Raw genomic sequence first — 17,656 nt, forward strand, 5'->3', positions numbered from 1 at the left:
TAGTAAAAAGTTTTTATCGAGGATGTAAGGCATGTGTACGAGTAGGAAGAGTGGAAGTGATTGGTTCCCAGTGAATGTCGGTTTGCAGCAGGGGTGCATGATGTCTCCATGGTTGTTTAATTTGTTTATGGATGAAGTTTGTTAGGGAGGTGAATGAAAGAGTTTTGGAGAGATGGGCAAGTATGCAGTCAGTTGTGGATGAGAGGGCTTGGTAAGTGAGTCAGTTGTTGTCCGATGATGATACAGTGCTGGTGGCTGATTCAGGTGAGAAACTGTAGAAGCTGGTGACTGAGTTTGGTAATGTGTGTGAAAGAAGAAAGCTGAGAGTAAATGTGAATAAGAGCAAGGTTATTAGATTCAGTAGGGTTGAGGGACAAGATAATTGGGAGGCAAGTTTGAATGGAGAAAAACTGAAGGAAGCGAAGTGTTTCAGATATCTGGGAGTGGATTTGGCAGCGGATGGAACCATGGAAGCAGAAGTGAATCACAGGATGGGGGAGTGGGCAAAGGTACTGGGACTGTTGAAGAATGTGTGGAAGGCGTTAATGTTATCTCGGAAAGCAAAAATGGGTATGTTTGAATGAATAGTGGTTCCAGCAATGTTATATGGTTGTGAGGCATGAGCTATAGATAGGGTTGTGCAGAGGAGGGTGGATGTATTGGAAATGAGATGTTTGAGGACAATATGTGGTGTGAGGTGGTTTGATCGCGTAAGTAACGAAAGGGTAAGAGAGATATGTGGTAGTAAAAACAGTGTGGTTTAGAGAGCAGAAGAAGGTGTATTGAAATGGTTTTTGCACATGGAGAGAATGGGTGAGGAAAGATTGACAAAGAGGATATGTATGTCAGAGGTGGAGGGAACAAGAAGTGGGAGACCAAATTGAAGGTGGAAGGATGGAGTGGAAAAGATTTTGAGCAATCGGGGCCAGTATATACAGGAGGGTGAAAGGCGTGCAAGGAATATAATGAATTGGAACGATGTGGTATACCGGGGTCGACGTGCTGTCAACAGTTGAACCAGAGCATGTGAAGCGTCTGGGGTAAACCATGGAAAGTTTTGTGGGGCCTGGATATGGAAAGGATGCTGAGGTGAGGTTTCGGTGCATTACACATGACAGCTAGAGACTGAGTGTGAACAAATGTGGCCTTTGTTGTCTTTTCCTAGCACTACCTCACGCGCATGGGGGGAGGCGAGTGCCATTTCATGTGTGGTGGGGTGGCAACGGGATTGAATGAAGGCAGGAAGTATGAATATGTACATGTGTATATGTGTGTATGTCTGTATGTCTGTATATGTACATGTATGTATACGTTGTAATGTATATTTATGTATTTGTGGGTTTTGGGCATTTATATATATACATGTGTATATGGGTGGGTTGGGCCATTCTTTTGTTTGTTTCCTTGCACTATCTCACAGACGTGGGAGACAGCGACTAAGAATAATGAAAAATGATAGTATATTCATATATGAATAGTTCTGTCCATTTACAGCATGTCGACTCCTGTATACCACATCGTTCCAGTTCACTCTATTCCTTGCACACCTCTCACCCTCCTGTATGTTCAGTCCCTGATCGCTCAAAATCTTTTTTTTATTGCTTTCTTCCACCTCCAATTTGGTCTCCCGCTTCTCCTTGTTCCCTTCACATCTGAAACATATATTCTCTTTGTCAGTCTTTCCTCACTCATTCTCCACTTTCTCCTTTCTCACACTTTTCCAACCTCAGTCACTAATCTCTGCTGTTTCTCACCCAAATCAGTCACTAGAGCTATATCATCATCGGAGAACCACACCACTGACTCACTTCCCAGTCCCTATCAACCACAACAGACTGCATACTCATCCCTCTCTCCCAAACTCTTGCATTTACCTCCCTAACCACTCCATCCATAAACAAATTAAACAACCATGGGGGCACCACACACCCCTACCACAGACCGACATTGACTGGGAATCAACCACGTTCCTCTCTTCCTGTTCGTAACCATGCCTTACATCCTTTGTAAAAACTTTTCACTGCATCTAGCAACTTACCTCCCACACCGTATACTCTTCAAACTTTCCACAAAGCATCTCTATCAACCCTTTCATATGCCTTATCCAGGTCCATAATTGATACATACAAATCCATCTGTTTTTTCTAAGTATTTCTCACATTCTTCAAAGCAAACACCTGATCCACACTTCCTCTACCACTTCTGAAACCACATTGCTCTTCCCCAGTCTGATGTTCTGTACATGCCTTCACCCTCTCAATCCATACCCACTCATATAATCTCCCAGGAATACACAACAAACTTATGCCTCTGTAGTGTGAACACTCACCTTTGTCCCCTTTGCCTTTGTACAGTGGCACTTTGCATCCATTCCACCAATCCTCAGGTGCTTCACCATGATCCATACACACATTGAATATCCTTACCAACCAATCAACAATACAGTCACCCCTTTTTGTAATGAATTCCTCTGCAATACCATTAAAATCTGCCGCCTTACCAGAATTCATCTTCTGCAAAGCTTTCATTACCTCTGCTCTCTTTACCAAACCATTCTCCCTGACCTTCTAACTTCATGCATCACCCCGACTAAAACACCCTATATCTCCTACTCTTTCATCATTCACAATTAACAAACCTTCGAAATACTCATTCCATCTCCTGACTTCATCACTACCTGTTATCACCTACCCTTTTGCCCCCTCCACTGATGTTCTCATTTGTTCTCTTGTCTTATGCACGTTATTTACCTCCTTCCAAGACATCTTTTTATTCTCCCTAAAATGATCGTCTCTCACCCCAACTCTCGTTTGCCCTCTTTTTTACCTCTTTCACCTTTCTCTTGACTTCTTGCCACTTTCTTTTTTACATCTCTCAGTAATTTGCACTAAGTCCCTGGAAGTATCATCCAAACGCCTTTCTTTTCTCTTTCACTAACAACCTTACTTCGTCATCCTACCACTCACTACCCTTTCTAATCTGCCCCCTTCCCACCTTTCTCATGCAACATGCATCTTTTGCACAAGCCATCACTGCTTCCTTAAATACATCCCATTTCTAACCCACTCCCCTCAAGTCATTTGCTCTTACCTTTTGCCATTCTACTCTCATTCTTTCCTGGTACTTCCTCATGTAAGTCTCCTTCCCAAACTCACTTACTCTCAACACTCTCTTCTCCCCAACATTTTCCTTTCTTTCCTTGAAACTTCTACAAATCTTCACCTTCATCTCCACAAGTTAGTGATCAGACATCCCTCTAGCTGCCCTTCTCATCATATTAACATCCAAAAGTCTCTCTTTTACATGCATATCAATTAACACGTAATCCAATAGTTCCCTTTGACCATTTCTCCCACTCACATACGTACACTTATGTATATCTCTCTTTTTAAACCAAGTATTCCCAGGCAACAGTTTTTTTTCAGCACTTAAATCCACAGGCTCTTACCATTTCCATTTATAGCACTGAACACCCTATGTACACCAGTTATACCCTCAACTGCCTCATTACTCACATTTGCATTTAAATCACCCATCACTATGACCCAATCTTGTGCATCAAAGCTGCCAGCACACTCACTCAGCTGCTCCAAAACACTTGCCTCTCATGATCTTTCTTCTCATGACCAGATGCATAAAGCACCAATGATCACCCATCTCTCTTCATCCACTTTCAGTTCAGTTTTACCCAAATCAGTCTAGAATTTACTCTCTTAGACTCTGCCCCATACTCCCTTAACTTCTGCTTCAGGAGTATTGCCACTCCTTCCATAGCTCTTATCTTCTCACCAACCCCTGACTTTACTCCCAAGACTTTCCCAAATCACTCTTCCCCTTTACCCTTGAGCTTTGTATTACTCAGAGCCAAACATCTAGGTCTCTTTCCTCAAACATGCTACCTATCTCTCCTTTCTTCTTATCTTGGTTATACTAACCCACATTCAATAACCCCAATCTGAGCCTTTGAGGAGGATGAGCTCTCCCCACTTAACTCCTTCTGTTTCTGAGCTTTAGAGGGATATTCTCACTTGACCCTCTTCTCTGTTCCTCCAACAGCAAGGATTTGAACCCTACACTTAGCAGTAGTACCCATACAGGGAAATGACTATTGATTTCTATTAATTGACTACCCTTCATATCACATCCATGAGCAAAGGGTTGTTGTTTGGTTTTATTACAGCAGCCTCCCAATACCCAGTAACCTGCAGTTTTACTGAACTTAGTGTCACACATGGAGGAATATGAACACAGATGTAATGCAAATGAACATGTACTTACATGTAAGACAAAATGACTTCCATATTAAGGATTTGAACCTTGTATCATGTTTGTGGTAGATGGGTACACCAGCCACAGGCAATGCTTTTATATAGGGAAATGACTTAGATTACTAATAATCAAATATCCTTCATCTCATCCAGGAAAAATATGGTAATAACGTTCATATACTGTCAGGCTCACGTTACCCATTACCAAACTACTATCACACTTGGAGGTATATGAACTCAAATGTAATGCAAATTAAAGCATACTTTCATAGAACATGTAATGCCTACTAACAGCAAGGATTCAAACTCCATAACATTTGTGAGGTAGCTGGGTATGCTAATGGTCCCAGAACCAAACTTTGCAGTATTTGTGGTACTCCATTGTTCATCTTAAACAGTTTGGAAAAAGCTCCTGTAACATGCCTCCTTTGTTCCCTTTCACTGAGGTAATTTCCTGTCTTAGGAGTTTGCCCCTTTATTTTTGTCTGGTTACTCTGCCTCTTTATCAGCCTCCCATGCAATTGTGCCAAATGCTTGCCAGTCCAGAGGTGAACAGCCCACCCAGCCTTCCCTTTTATCCGGTACTGAGCTCACTCTCTTCTAGAACTCTAACAGGCTATTAACATGACCTCCTTTCTCTAGAACCATCCTGTCTCTCGCTTAGGTAATTTCTTGTTAAAGACAGTAATCCACTCTTCTGATAATTTTTAATGGAACCTTACACACCACACACATTAGTGAGACTGGTCTGTAGTTCAGTGCCTGTTCCCTGTCTCCTTTTCATATATGATAGGATGTTACTTATCCCTTTCCATTCCCTTGGTACTGTGCCTTTCTCCAGTGACATCCTGAACAGTAAATTAAGTGATTTATAGCATAGTGAAATTTCAGAAGGACCATGAGCATTGTGTGGATCAAGTCCTTGTAGTATTCTGGTAATATCTTATCCATAATTTTTTCATACTTGCTTGCCATTTCCTCCATTAGCAAAGTACCATGTTGAATATTCGAAGAAAAGGCTTCATTTGCTGACATCCATTCTCTAGCTGTAATGTGTAATGCAATGGAACCACAGCCCCCTTTCCACAAACATGCCTCGCAGACCTTTCCATGGTTTCCTCTGGCTGCTTCATAACCCTTGTTCAGGCCATTGACAGCGAATTTACCTCATCACTTCAGTTCACTTTATTCATTGCACACCTTTCATCCTTCTGCATGTTCAGGCCTTAACAACTTAAAATACTTTTCACTCCATCCTTCTATCTTTAGTTTGGTCTCCCTTTCTCCTTTTCCCTCCACTTATGACATATATACTCTTTGTCAGCCACCTTCTTACTCATTCTCTCCATATGTCCAAACCATTTCAGAAATCGTTTTCTAGATGTCTCTGGTTTCCAAAACCTCTTCCATCTAACTGGGGCTATAGTGTCTTCCATGGTGAAAACACTTTCTGGCTTGTTCATTTATTCAGATCTTACATCATCCTTTACATTTTTTCCCTGAATCCTTTATCCTGATTAGTTGCTCCTTAACTGACATCTGAGTCATGATGAATGCATGGAAATGTGTTGGATTTTCACCTACCTTGTCTGCAATATTCTTTTCTAAGTTTCTCTGTTCTTCCTTTTTTGTTTCATCTTGCTGTACTTATTCCTTGCTCTCTTATACCTTCCTATATCTGGCTGGTTGAAGTACTGTTTATATCTTTGCCACAACACATCTTGAAGCTTTTGCCTTTTTGGAATCTTTTATTAAATAACTCTTTCTGCTTTATTACTGTTTCCTCAGTAATTGAGGCTTGAGTTACCCATATCTATACTTTTATATAAATTTCACCAAACATATCTCCATAAAGCCCTGGTTCCTGGCTGCTGAACTCCATTCCCCAGTATACCCATTCCCCAGTATACATTACCATAGAAATTATTGAGGTTGTGTAATTCCACAAATGTATTTCTTCATGCTCTTTTAGTGTTCTCATTTGCCACATAGTCAGACTTGAGCATTACCTGATCACTTCCAGTTGACATATCATATATGATATTTTCAATATTGATGATGTATAAGTCCCTTTCATCCTAGTTGTTCCCTGTCATGTTAATATAGGAAATTTTCCATATTCACTCAAAAAGCTTGTTTCTATGACTCCCCCATCTCTATGAGAATCCAGATTCCTCTAGGCTATCTCTTTATAAGTGAATTCCCTCATTATCAGTCCTTTTTCATCTCTAAGAAGTGTGTTTCTCCACTTCATGTATTTTCGTTGTGATTCCTTAGAATTCTTAGGAGGATTTTATAGTATTAGCACCACTATGCACTTTCTCTTCTACAGTCATTCTTTCCATCATTTCTTGAAACTTACGGCTATCTTTTATTAAGAAGGTTGATCCTCCCAAACCTTTACCTAATCTTTGTTTCATTGTCATCATTGTATATTTGTTCTGGATCTTTGGAATTTTTTTAGAGGATTTTATGATATTAACACCATTATGCACTTTCTCTGCTCTTCCCATTCAGTATTGTCTGAATGGGCTGTCTTTCACTATTTCTTGGAACTTAGGCTATTTTCTATTAAGAGGGCTAAACTCCCCAGTCTTTATCTTCTCTTTTTATTACTACAGTCTACATATTGTCCTCAGACATTTCATTTCCAACATAATGATATCCACCCTCTTGCACATTGCCTTATCTGTAGGTCATGCTTACATGATTTATATACCATAGCTCACTTACATATGGGCTGCAGAGTTTCAAAAAATGTTATGAAATTTTTTAGATAAAGTGTTGCCTTACTGAGTCTTGGGTTTTTATCCCTTTAACCAGTTAACATTGCAAAAATTTTATTAGCTTTTTGGCTTAGAGTAAAAACAGAATATGAACATGGCATTATATCTTTGTGAGCAGTCTTTTCCCTACTACAGCATCTTCAACTTAAAACAGCCCCTTGAATTCCTGTGTCATATATTTTTCTAAGAATTTACTTGCCTACCAGAAAAATGGAACTATGGGCTGCTTAGTGTTGAATTGCTGAATCATGTCATAATTGCCATTAGAATTTTTTTTTTTAGATAAGTAGCAGTAATTTTTTTCGCTAAAATTATTGCATTTTTGTCACCCTAAATTACACATAGATGGTCAAAATAGTACTAAATTGTTCTTAAAATTAAAAAGTTTTGTTTTTGTTATGGTGGGACCAGGCTTTTTGGACATTGGTTTTGTGATGTAAGTTTCAATTGTTGAGAGACCCTGAGCTAAAGCATCTGTTTGGAGAAAAAAAAATTATTTGCATCTCAATGCTATAACTTGCATCTCAATGCTATAACATGGGGAGCTGTTAGGCCAAAGTGAATGATCCTTCTCAGTCATTAAACAGAGATCTACAAAAAGCTTTGAATGAAAACTCTGATGCCTCAATCAAGTAAACAGATAGGAAGACCCCATAGGCTTAAACATTGGACAGCTCCTCTGACTTCCTTAATTGTTTGAAAAGGTGTCTCACAGCTCAGGTGAGGTTTCCATTCTTCAGATCAGAAGATCAAATGAGTTTGGGTTTTTGGGAAGAGAATCAAACTCTTACATAGTAGTATAAAGGAACAATTGTTTCCATGGTTTTTCATTTTCCAGAATGTCCCAGATCCAGGATGTGGGCTTCTGTTTCTTATGGACAGCCTGATAGTGGTCAGTTGCTTTAATGATAAGGGTCTTCAAGCTTTCTGTCTTAAAGGAGCCTGCTGTGTATGGGCTGATCCTTTTTAAAGTCAGTTATCGTGATACAAAGTTCTTTCAAAAAGAGATAAGTTCGGTTGGGTCTTTTCACTGGAGATGGTTCCTCAGGTGGAACTCTTTGCTACCAACATAAGGGCTCTCTAATCTACCTATGTGGCTTTGATGTTCAACAAAGTTTTGTAGTACTAGACACCATGATCATGGATCAGAAATGCTGGAGCCATATTTCTTTCTTTCCTCAAGTGTTCTTAAAGAGGTGAGGTTTTGCAATTAATTGTTTTGAGGTTTGGCAACTTGTAGCCTCAACATGTTAGAGAATTTCTTCCTGACAGGAACTTCAGCTGTGCTCTTCTACTTTGCTGATGTCTCAAATTTTTCTAGACATCCTATACAAATGGATTTTCTCAGACACTTGAACAGTGTGCAATTTGAAGTCTTCTGCCAAATGGCCATTGTGGTAGTATTCTTTTTTCTACTCGGGCAGTATTTATCAGGAAGGAAATTTTTTCATGAAGATTCAGTTCTTCTAAAATTTCAGAAACACTATTTAGAATTCTCTTTTAGCATTTTTCATGATAAAAAAGATCTCATTATGACATTACCTTCTACAAGGGTGCCCTTCCAGAACTGCTGTTTATTGGCTTTTAGGTATACCTTACTGGACCAACTTGGGATAAGCCTCTCAGATCACTCTTTTTAAGGAATCCTGCTGCCTCCCTGTTCCAACACAAGTGAGGTTGTTGTCCATGATCCCAGACTTGTTACATTAAGGAAATTTTCTTGCAGTTCAGTACCTCAACACCTTGTTAGAATATTCTTTCCAATAACTTGTTTCTGGAAAAGGAGTTAGTGAGATACATGAATGGGCCAGGCATAAGAACCATGTTTTTGATAACATGTTATGGGTGAAGATTATTCCAACCCCAGGTTTTGGGCAAAGACTCTTTTTGCATGGAATTTGATAACATGTTATGGGTGAAGATTATTCCAACCCCAGGTTTTTGGCAAAGACTCTTTTAACCCAGGTTATTGGCAAAGACTCATTTAACCCAGGTTATTGGCAAAGACTTTTTTCTATGGAAAACCCAAAATAACAGCACTATTCATTTTTTCCCTTATGAATAAAAGACCCAAAGAACTGTACCATTCAGCCTTGTACAGCATCATTCAATTTATACCCTTCAGTTATTTGAGAAATTATATGTACAGAGGATGTTTAATTTTCCAAAATTCATGAAACTGATGAATAATTAGTTAGTTGATACTTTACAGGATAGCAATAGGATGATGTTCCTTACTTTTCCCTCCCGTCCTGTTTTAACACAATATCAGTTAGGATGTTCCATACTCTTCCCCAACTCACTTTTATCACAAATAGATGCATTACAAATATATATTTTTTATGAACCTCATAAAAACTCCTTTCATGCACAGTACACATATAGGTAATTTCATTTGACAGTTTATTTTGATTAGTAATTCCCAAAATGCCCTTTGCACATTGTTGCCGGAAACTGAAATTCTTGTACAACCATTTCACCAGATTCTCATGACATTGTGCAGTATTATATTTGAATTGATATACAACTTGTTTTTTAATACATCACAGAATTAAGAGAATAATACCCAGGCACTTCTTGTGTTAAACATACATTAGAATGCTCAACTTTCTGAATAGCCTACCTGTCCTTGCATCCAGGATTAATATAAATGAATAACAAAGGCTCAGCAGTCCTTCCACTCCCTCTTCCACTTCGAGTGTTGACAAAACTGGATGTGGTAATATGATATAAAAGTAGATGAAGTGGTATCGATAAATATGAAGCTATTTATTTACTTGTTATGATAATCTTCAGTGTTTTTAAGCAGTGCACAGAACATATTTGAGAAACACTCCATATAAATGTATGTATAACATTGAAATAAAGTTGGCTCCACTTACAGTAATTTCACTTAAAGTAACACTTTAGGAGCACACATAGTATGCTTATCAAGGAGCTTCTGCATGTTTTTATGTATGGCAATAAAATGAACCACCTCACACCCTCCATGTAAGGATTGCTGGTATTACTCTCTGTCTCATCAAAACGGGACAACCAGGCTAGCCCCACCATCTTCCTACAAGCACCATACACCTACACTAACCTTGCTTTCTTTCACTTTAGTACTCTTGCCAACTCTTGTCCACTCAAACATTTTTAAGTATCATCATGACAGAATCCAACAAATCTATGGCCCTTTGTCCCCGGCATCATAGTGCTAAAAATATCAGGGTTTCTGCCTGACTTTACTCCCAATGAGAGGGAGGGCTCTGGCAATAGTAGTACTGGCCCATCCCACAACCCTTCCCTCTCCGATAGACCCTCTTTTTCTGTTCACTATACCAACATTCATAGTCTCTCTAGTGACCTCTCTCCTGTTGAACATTATCTTTCAAGTACCACTCCTAATATCATAATTGTCTCTGAGACACAGTTGTCTAATGATGTTCTCGCTAGTCCCTTTTTCATATCCAGCTATAATCTCCACTCATGATTCTGATTCAAAGATAGTATCTGTGCTTGTTCCTAGGTGGCTCAAGGTCTGTCTCCCAGCTACCACACTTTTCCTCTGTTTTGCCTATTGCTCTCCTAATTCTACAAATTTCATAGCTCTTTTCAACTATGTAAACTCCTGCCATGAGACAATGACTTCCTCTCACCCACAAGCTGAGATCCTCTACCTTGGGGATTTCAACATTCACCATAGGGAATGGTTGAAGTCCTCCCATATGGATGATGGAGGGATTAAAGCTCTCATGTTCTCCATTCTCCATGATTTAGAGCAAATTATCTCCCACCCTACCCATATTCCAGACTGCTGTGGCCGCTCTTCTAATATTCTGGATTTGTTTTTCACCTCTAGTCCATTCTGCTGTAAGTATACATTCTTGCTCCTGGTTGGTTTATCTGATCACACCCTCATATATGTATCTATTCTAACAGTACCTTTACCTCCAGTAGCACTTCTAATTGTAAATATTGGCACCTCAACAAAGCTGAGTGGAATAACGTACATAATTTTTTTCTGACTTACTGTCTGAATTACTGTCTCTAATGTGTTGATGCTTCTGTCTCTGCCCAATGCATAGCAGAGGTTATTCATGCGGGAATGGAAGGATTTATCCTCCCTTCCTCCAAGACAACCTCTTCATCCAATCCTTGTTCAACCATTCCTGTTCTGAGGCCATTTAGGCAAGGGATCAGGTGTATTGGGCTTGAAAAACTCACCTTCTGGCTTCTATTTAGCTTTTATCACTGCCTGTTATTATTGCAAGCACGTTATCTGTGAGGCAAAGCGTTCCTTTATTCAAAAAACATGATAATCTCTCCTCATCATCCACTGATAGGTCTTTCTGATCTTTAGCTCAGCGCATCTTTAACAAGTTCTGTCACTCAACCTTTTCTTCACTTTTCTGTTCTTACAGTTCTATAGCTATTTCTGCTGTAGACAGAGCAATTCTCTTTGCTTCCCATTTCTCCTTTAGCTCCTCCTTGGATGGCTAAAATTCTTTCACCCCATAATACTCCTTTTTTCAATCCTATGCCTTTCCCCATAATCTCTTTCTGGATTGTCCAAAAAGTGCTTCTCTCTCTCTGGACACAAGCAAGCTTATGGTCCTGATGGCATCCATCCCCGTGTACTGAAGGAGTGTGCCTCTGAATTTGTACCTGTGCTTATTCGTCTGTTCCATTCCTGTTTAAAAACCAAAACGTTTCCTTCTCCTTGGAAGCATGCTTTGATACATCCCATCCATAAGAAGGCTGACTGTCCTGACAACTCTAACCAGCATCTTATGGCTTTGACATTTACCATTTCCGGAGTCTGAATTCCTCCTCAACTTTCAAATCCTTAGACGCCTCAAAAATCAGTCTTCTCTCTAATTATCAGTATGGCTTCCATAAGGTGAGATTCACTGATATTTTTTTTTTTTTATCTTACCAATGTCTGGTCATCATCCCTGAAAGATTTAGGAGTCATGTGTAATTACCTGAGACATATCCAAAGCTTTCAGTAGCGTGTGGCATTGGAGTCTCATCTCTAAGCTCCCCTCTATTGGGTTCCCCTCACTTACTTTGCTCCTTTGTATCTAGCTCCCTTTCCAGCCAATCTGTCTTTGTGGTTGTAGATGAATCAGCCTTTCCTCTTTTCTCCATCAACAGTGGTGTCCCTCAAAGTTGTAATCTTTGAGGCTGCATCACATTTACAAAATGATAGATTTTTCTAGTAATGTAAGGCATGTGTGCAAGTAGGAAGAGGGGAAAATGATTGGTTCCCAGTGAATGTCAGTTTGTGGCAGGGGTGAGTGATGTCTCCATGGTTGTTTTATTTGTTTATAGATGGGGTTGTTAGGGAGGTGAATGCAAGTATTTTGTAGAGAGGGGCAAGTATATAGTCTGTTGTGGATGAGAGAGAGCTTGGGAAGTGTCAGTTGTTGTTTGCTGATGATACAGTGCTGGTGGCTGATTTGGGTGAGAAACTGCAGAAGCTGGTGACTGAGTTTGGTAAAATGTGTGAAAGAAGAAAGCTGAGAGTAAATGTGAATAAGAGCAAGGTTATTAGGTACAGTAGGGTTGAGAGACAAGTCAGTTGGGAGGTAAGTTTGAATGGAGAAAAACTGGAGGAAGTGAAGTGTTTTAGATCTCTGGGAGTGGATTTAACAGCAGATGGAACCATGGAAGTGGAAGTGAGTCGCAGGGTGGGGAAGGGGGCGAAGGTTCTGGAAGCATTGAAGAATGTGTGAAAGGCAAGAACGTTATCTCGGAGAGCAAAAATGGGTATGTTTGAAGGATAAGTGGTTCCAACAATGTTATATGGTTGCAAGGTGTGGGCTATGGATAGGGTTGCACGGAGGAGGGTGGATGTGTTGGAAATGAGATGTTTGAGGACAATATGTGGTGTGAAGAGGTTTGATCGAGTAAGTAATGAAAGGGTAAGAGAGATGTGTGGTAATAAAAAGAGAATGGTTGAGGGAGCAGAAGAGGATGTATTGAAATGGTTTGGTCACATAGAGAGAATGAGTGAGGAAAGATTGACAAAGAGGATATATGTGTCAGAGGTGGAGGGAACGAGGAGAAGTGGGAGACCAAATTGGAGGTGGAAGGATGGAGTGAAAAAGATTTTGAGTGATTGGGGCCTGAACATGCAGGAGGGTGAAAGGCATGCAAGGAATGGAGTGAATTGGAACGATGTGTTATACCGGGGTCGACGTGCTGTTACTGGATTGAACCAGGGCATGTGAAGTGTCTGGGGTAAACCATGGAAAGTTTTGTGGGGACTGGATGTGGAAAGGAAGCTATGGTTTCGGTGCATTATACATGACAGCTAGAGACTGAGTGTGAACGAATGTGGCCTTTGTTGTCTTTTCCTAGCACTACCTCACGCTCGTGCAGGGAGGTGGGGGTTTCATTTCATGTGTGGCGGGGTGACAACAGGAATGAATGAAGACAGCAAGTATGAATTATGTACATGTGTATTTATGTGTATGTGTGTATGTATATATGGGTATACATTAAAATGTATAGGTATGTATATGTGCATGTGTGGATGTGTATGTATATGCATTTGTATGTGTGTGGGTTGGGCCATCCTTTTGTCTGTTTCCTTGCACTACCTTGCTAACACGGGAGACAGCGACAAAGTATAATAAAAGATAAAAAATAGTAAATCCCTTATTGATCATATTTTGTTTGTGACAATCACTTACAAAAATACCACACATCTCATAATGTATGCCTGAAAGTATTCCAGGATACCTTATATATCAGGCAGCAGAGCAGCATATATTGAATGATAAGTAGCACATATAAACAGTGTCTCACCAGGTTGATTTTTTTTTATTATTCTATGTAGAAAATCAGCATTGCTGAACTCTGCTTGTTTGAGGTTATGCCGTAAGTGAAAAGTCACCATGGGTAAGGCTCTGTCATCATCTCTTGATGATTAGTAGTGCAGTCTTGTTGAAGAACTACTCACTTCAAAGGGATCCATCATTTCCCTGCTTCTTGAACCCTTCCATGAAAAGGATGCTGGGGCAGTTAGAAATACTCAAAGAATATTATCTTCTAGTTATTTGTAATAACAAATTGAGATATTTTCTTTTAGAGTATTTGGGCACACAGAGTGTTCATAGATATTATAACTGATCCAGTGAAAGGATCTGATGGTAGTCACCTCTGGGGTAATGTCAGTATTCTGAGAAAATTGAGGCAACCAGCACAGCCTTTGTGACAGCCAGCAGGACAATGACATCATGGCTAAATGGAGATTAATGGTTGGCAGAAGGGGGAACCTGGACTGAACTGTAAGTTGCATCTTCTAAATATGTGTTTAACAAGGGGTGAGAACCATTTACATTATCAGAAGGAAGAGGTTTAAAACTTTGTAACCTCTACGGATCATAGAATCTCTCAAAGCTCATGGGACACTGCCCTGGAGAGAAAGTTTTTCATTCTTCAAAATTATATTTTTGTTCTTTGGTGATGGAACCATTATCTCATACTTTCTGTATTATCTGTGCAGGGGATCTCATGATTACAAATAGTCCAGAAATTAGTTTGAAGCTGAATAAAAAGTTATTGGCCTGTCTGAACTAGCTTCTACAGCTGAAGACTTATCAGTGTACTAATTAATAATTATGGTTGCAGATTGTGGTGGTGGAGTGTTAGACCATGAGCTGTTACAGGTTGGCATCCCCATTGGCGCTAAGTTTGGTCATTACCTGAAGGTTGATGATGACCTAACCCAGTTGCATGCAGCTGCAGTGAAAGCACAAGCTGTTGTTACAGAATGGGTAAAAAGATCCAATAAGGAGGTGAGAATTATTAAAAGAAACAAGATTTTAAATGCTTTCTTTCACTTCATGTGTGCCATTGCCATCAATCTTACAAATATCTCATACAAAATCTCCCAAAACATATATTTCTTTGATTATATTCATTTAAGAGGTAAAGACCCACTGATAGAACCTTTATGTTTGATACAGAGAAAGTTATTTATATGCATGTAATATGTGTGTTTGTGCTTATCTGCAGATGAGCAACGAGAAGCTAAAATTTTTCTCTGATGAAATTAATATTTTCACTTTTGTAGTAATGACAAAGATATTCCTATTTCACCTAAGAAATAATACACAGACATGAGTAATGCATACTAGAATGTGAGATATGAAAAATGAATTGAAGTTACTTGAGAGTATAAGATAATGAAGTTAACTTTGATAGAGTAAAATTAAACTGCATCCAATCAGTTTTGCTTCAGATGTTTATGCATAAAACAAGATTGTAGTGATATTGAAATCCACATTTGCATTTTGGAGTGTATTAGAACATCAAATGAGAATTTAAGGAAGTAACTTAATTTGGGACTGTTTGGATAAGAACTTGGGTAATTATTAAGGTATGGGTTTAGCAATTTTACTAATGTAGTAAGAGAGAAAAGAATCATTAGATTGTATTGTAGTTCATTGAGTATGTTGAATACACGAGAAAATTTATCTAATAATAGAGAGGATTAAGAAATCTACAAATGAAGTCTCATTTGATTTGAAATATTCAATTGCTTTTGAGTCTTAGAAACTTTCTTTTTGGTGTTCTTTTATAGCCTTTTTCATGGTGAAAAAAGAAATTAATAATACTTTTATCTAATACAAAGTTCTAAATGGGATCATTATCCATTGGCTTTAAAATAAACTAGTCTGGACCCACTTGGTATCAATAAGATTCTTAGTTATTTCATCTTGATGAGACCTATTGGATTCCATTGCAGTCTAAGTGGGAATTAGCAAAAGTCATAGATATGCTAAAATCACATGCCCTGGTTCAATCCATTGACAGCACATCGACCCCAGTATTCCACATTGATCCAATTCACTCTATTCCTTGCACGCCTTTCACCCTCCTTTATTTTCAGGCCCCAATCGCTCAAAATCTTTTTCACTCCATCCTTCCACCTCCAATTTGGTCCCCCACTTCTCCTCGTTCCCTCCACCTGTGACATATACATCCTTTTTGTCAACCATTCCTGACTCATTCTCTCCATGTGACCAAACCATTTCAATACACCCTCCTCTGCTCTCTCAACCACACTCTTTTTATCACCACACATCTCTCTTACCCCTTCATTACTTACTCGATCAAACCACCTCACACCTCATATTGTCCTCAAACATCTCATTTCCAACACATCCACCCTCCTCCACACAACCCTATCTATAGCCCAGGCCTTGCATCCATATAACATTGTTGGAACCACTATTCCTTCAAACATACCCATTTTTGCTCTCCGAGATAAGTTTCTCGCCTTCCACATATTCGTCAACACTCCCAGAATATTTGTCCTCTCCCCCACCCTGTGTCTCAATTCTGCTTCAATGGTTCCAACCACTGCTAAACCTACTCCCTGATATCTAAATCACTTAACTTCCTCCAGTTTTTCTCCATTCACAATTACTTCCCAATTGATTTGCCCTCAACCCTACGTAACCTAATAACCTTACTCTTATTCACATTTACTCTCAGCTTTCTTCTTTCACACACTTTACCAAACTCAATCACCAACTTCTGCAGTTTCTCATGCGAATCAGACACCAGTGCTGTATCATCAGCAAACAACAACTGACTCACTTCCCAAGCCCTCTCATCCACAACAGATTGCATACTTGCCCCTCTCTCCAAAACTCTTGCATTCACATCTATAACAACCCCATCCATAACAAATAAAACAACTGTGGAAACATCATGCACCCCTGTCGCAAACTGGCATTCACTGGGAATTTCCAATCAATTTCCTGTCTTCCTACTTATACACATGCCTTACATCCTTAATAAAAACTTTTTGCTTCTTCTAGCAACTTATCTCCCACACCATATACTGTAAGATTTCTCCATCAACTCTATCATATATATTCATATAGCTATCCCTTGAAATAGGGGAAAAAGAATACTTCCCACGCATTCCTCATGTGTCGTAGAAGGCGACTAAATAGGACAGGAGCGGGGAGCTAGAAACCCTCCCTTCCTTGTATTTTAACTTTCTAAAAGGGGAAACAGAAGAGGGAGTCAAGCAGGGAGTGCTCATTCTCTTCGAAGGCTCAGATTGGGGTGTCTAAACGTGTGTGGATGCAACCAAGATGAGAAAAAAGGAGAGATAGGTAGTATGTTTGAGGAAAGGAACCTGGATGTTTTGGCTCTGAGTCAAATGAAGCTCAAGGGTAAAGGGGAAGAGTGGTTTGGGAATGTCTTGGGAGTAAAGTCAGGGGTTAGTGAAAGGACAAGAGCAAGGGAAGGACTAGCACTACCCTTGAAACAGGAGTGGTGGGAGTATGAGATAGAGTGTAAGAAAGAAAACTCTAGATTGATATGGGTAAAACTGAAAGTGGATGGGGAAAGATGGGTGATTATTGGTGCATGAGAAGAAAGATAATGAGAGGCAAGTGTTTTGGGAGCAGCTGAGTGAGTGTGTTAGTAGTTTTGATGCATGAGACCAAGTTATAGTGATGGGTGATTTGAATGCAAAGGTGAGTAATGTGGCAGTTGAGGGAATTATTGGTGAACATGGGGTGTTCAGTGTTGTAAATGGAAATGGTAAAGAGCTTGTAGATTTATGTGCTGAAAAAGGACTGG

General features: G+C 39.5%; 1 protein-coding gene across 1 annotated transcript in view; it reads left to right on the top strand.

Annotated features, from left to right (window-relative positions):
- Clbn (Nuclear export mediator factor NEMF homolog Clbn) overlaps positions 1 to 17,656 on the top strand; it is a 908,728-nt gene that overhangs the window by 136,610 nt on the left and 754,462 nt on the right. Inside the window, exon 6 of the mRNA XM_071695085.1 lies at positions 14,681 to 14,847. Within this exon, the coding sequence (XP_071551186.1) occupies positions 14,681 to 14,847 (167 nt within the window). The remainder of the gene's footprint in view (positions 1 to 14,680; positions 14,848 to 17,656) is intronic.

The sequence above is a fragment of the Panulirus ornatus genome, chromosome 1 (assembly GCF_036320965.1).
Source record: "Panulirus ornatus isolate Po-2019 chromosome 1, ASM3632096v1, whole genome shotgun sequence".
Lineage (NCBI taxonomy): Eukaryota > Metazoa > Arthropoda > Malacostraca > Decapoda > Palinuridae > Panulirus > Panulirus ornatus.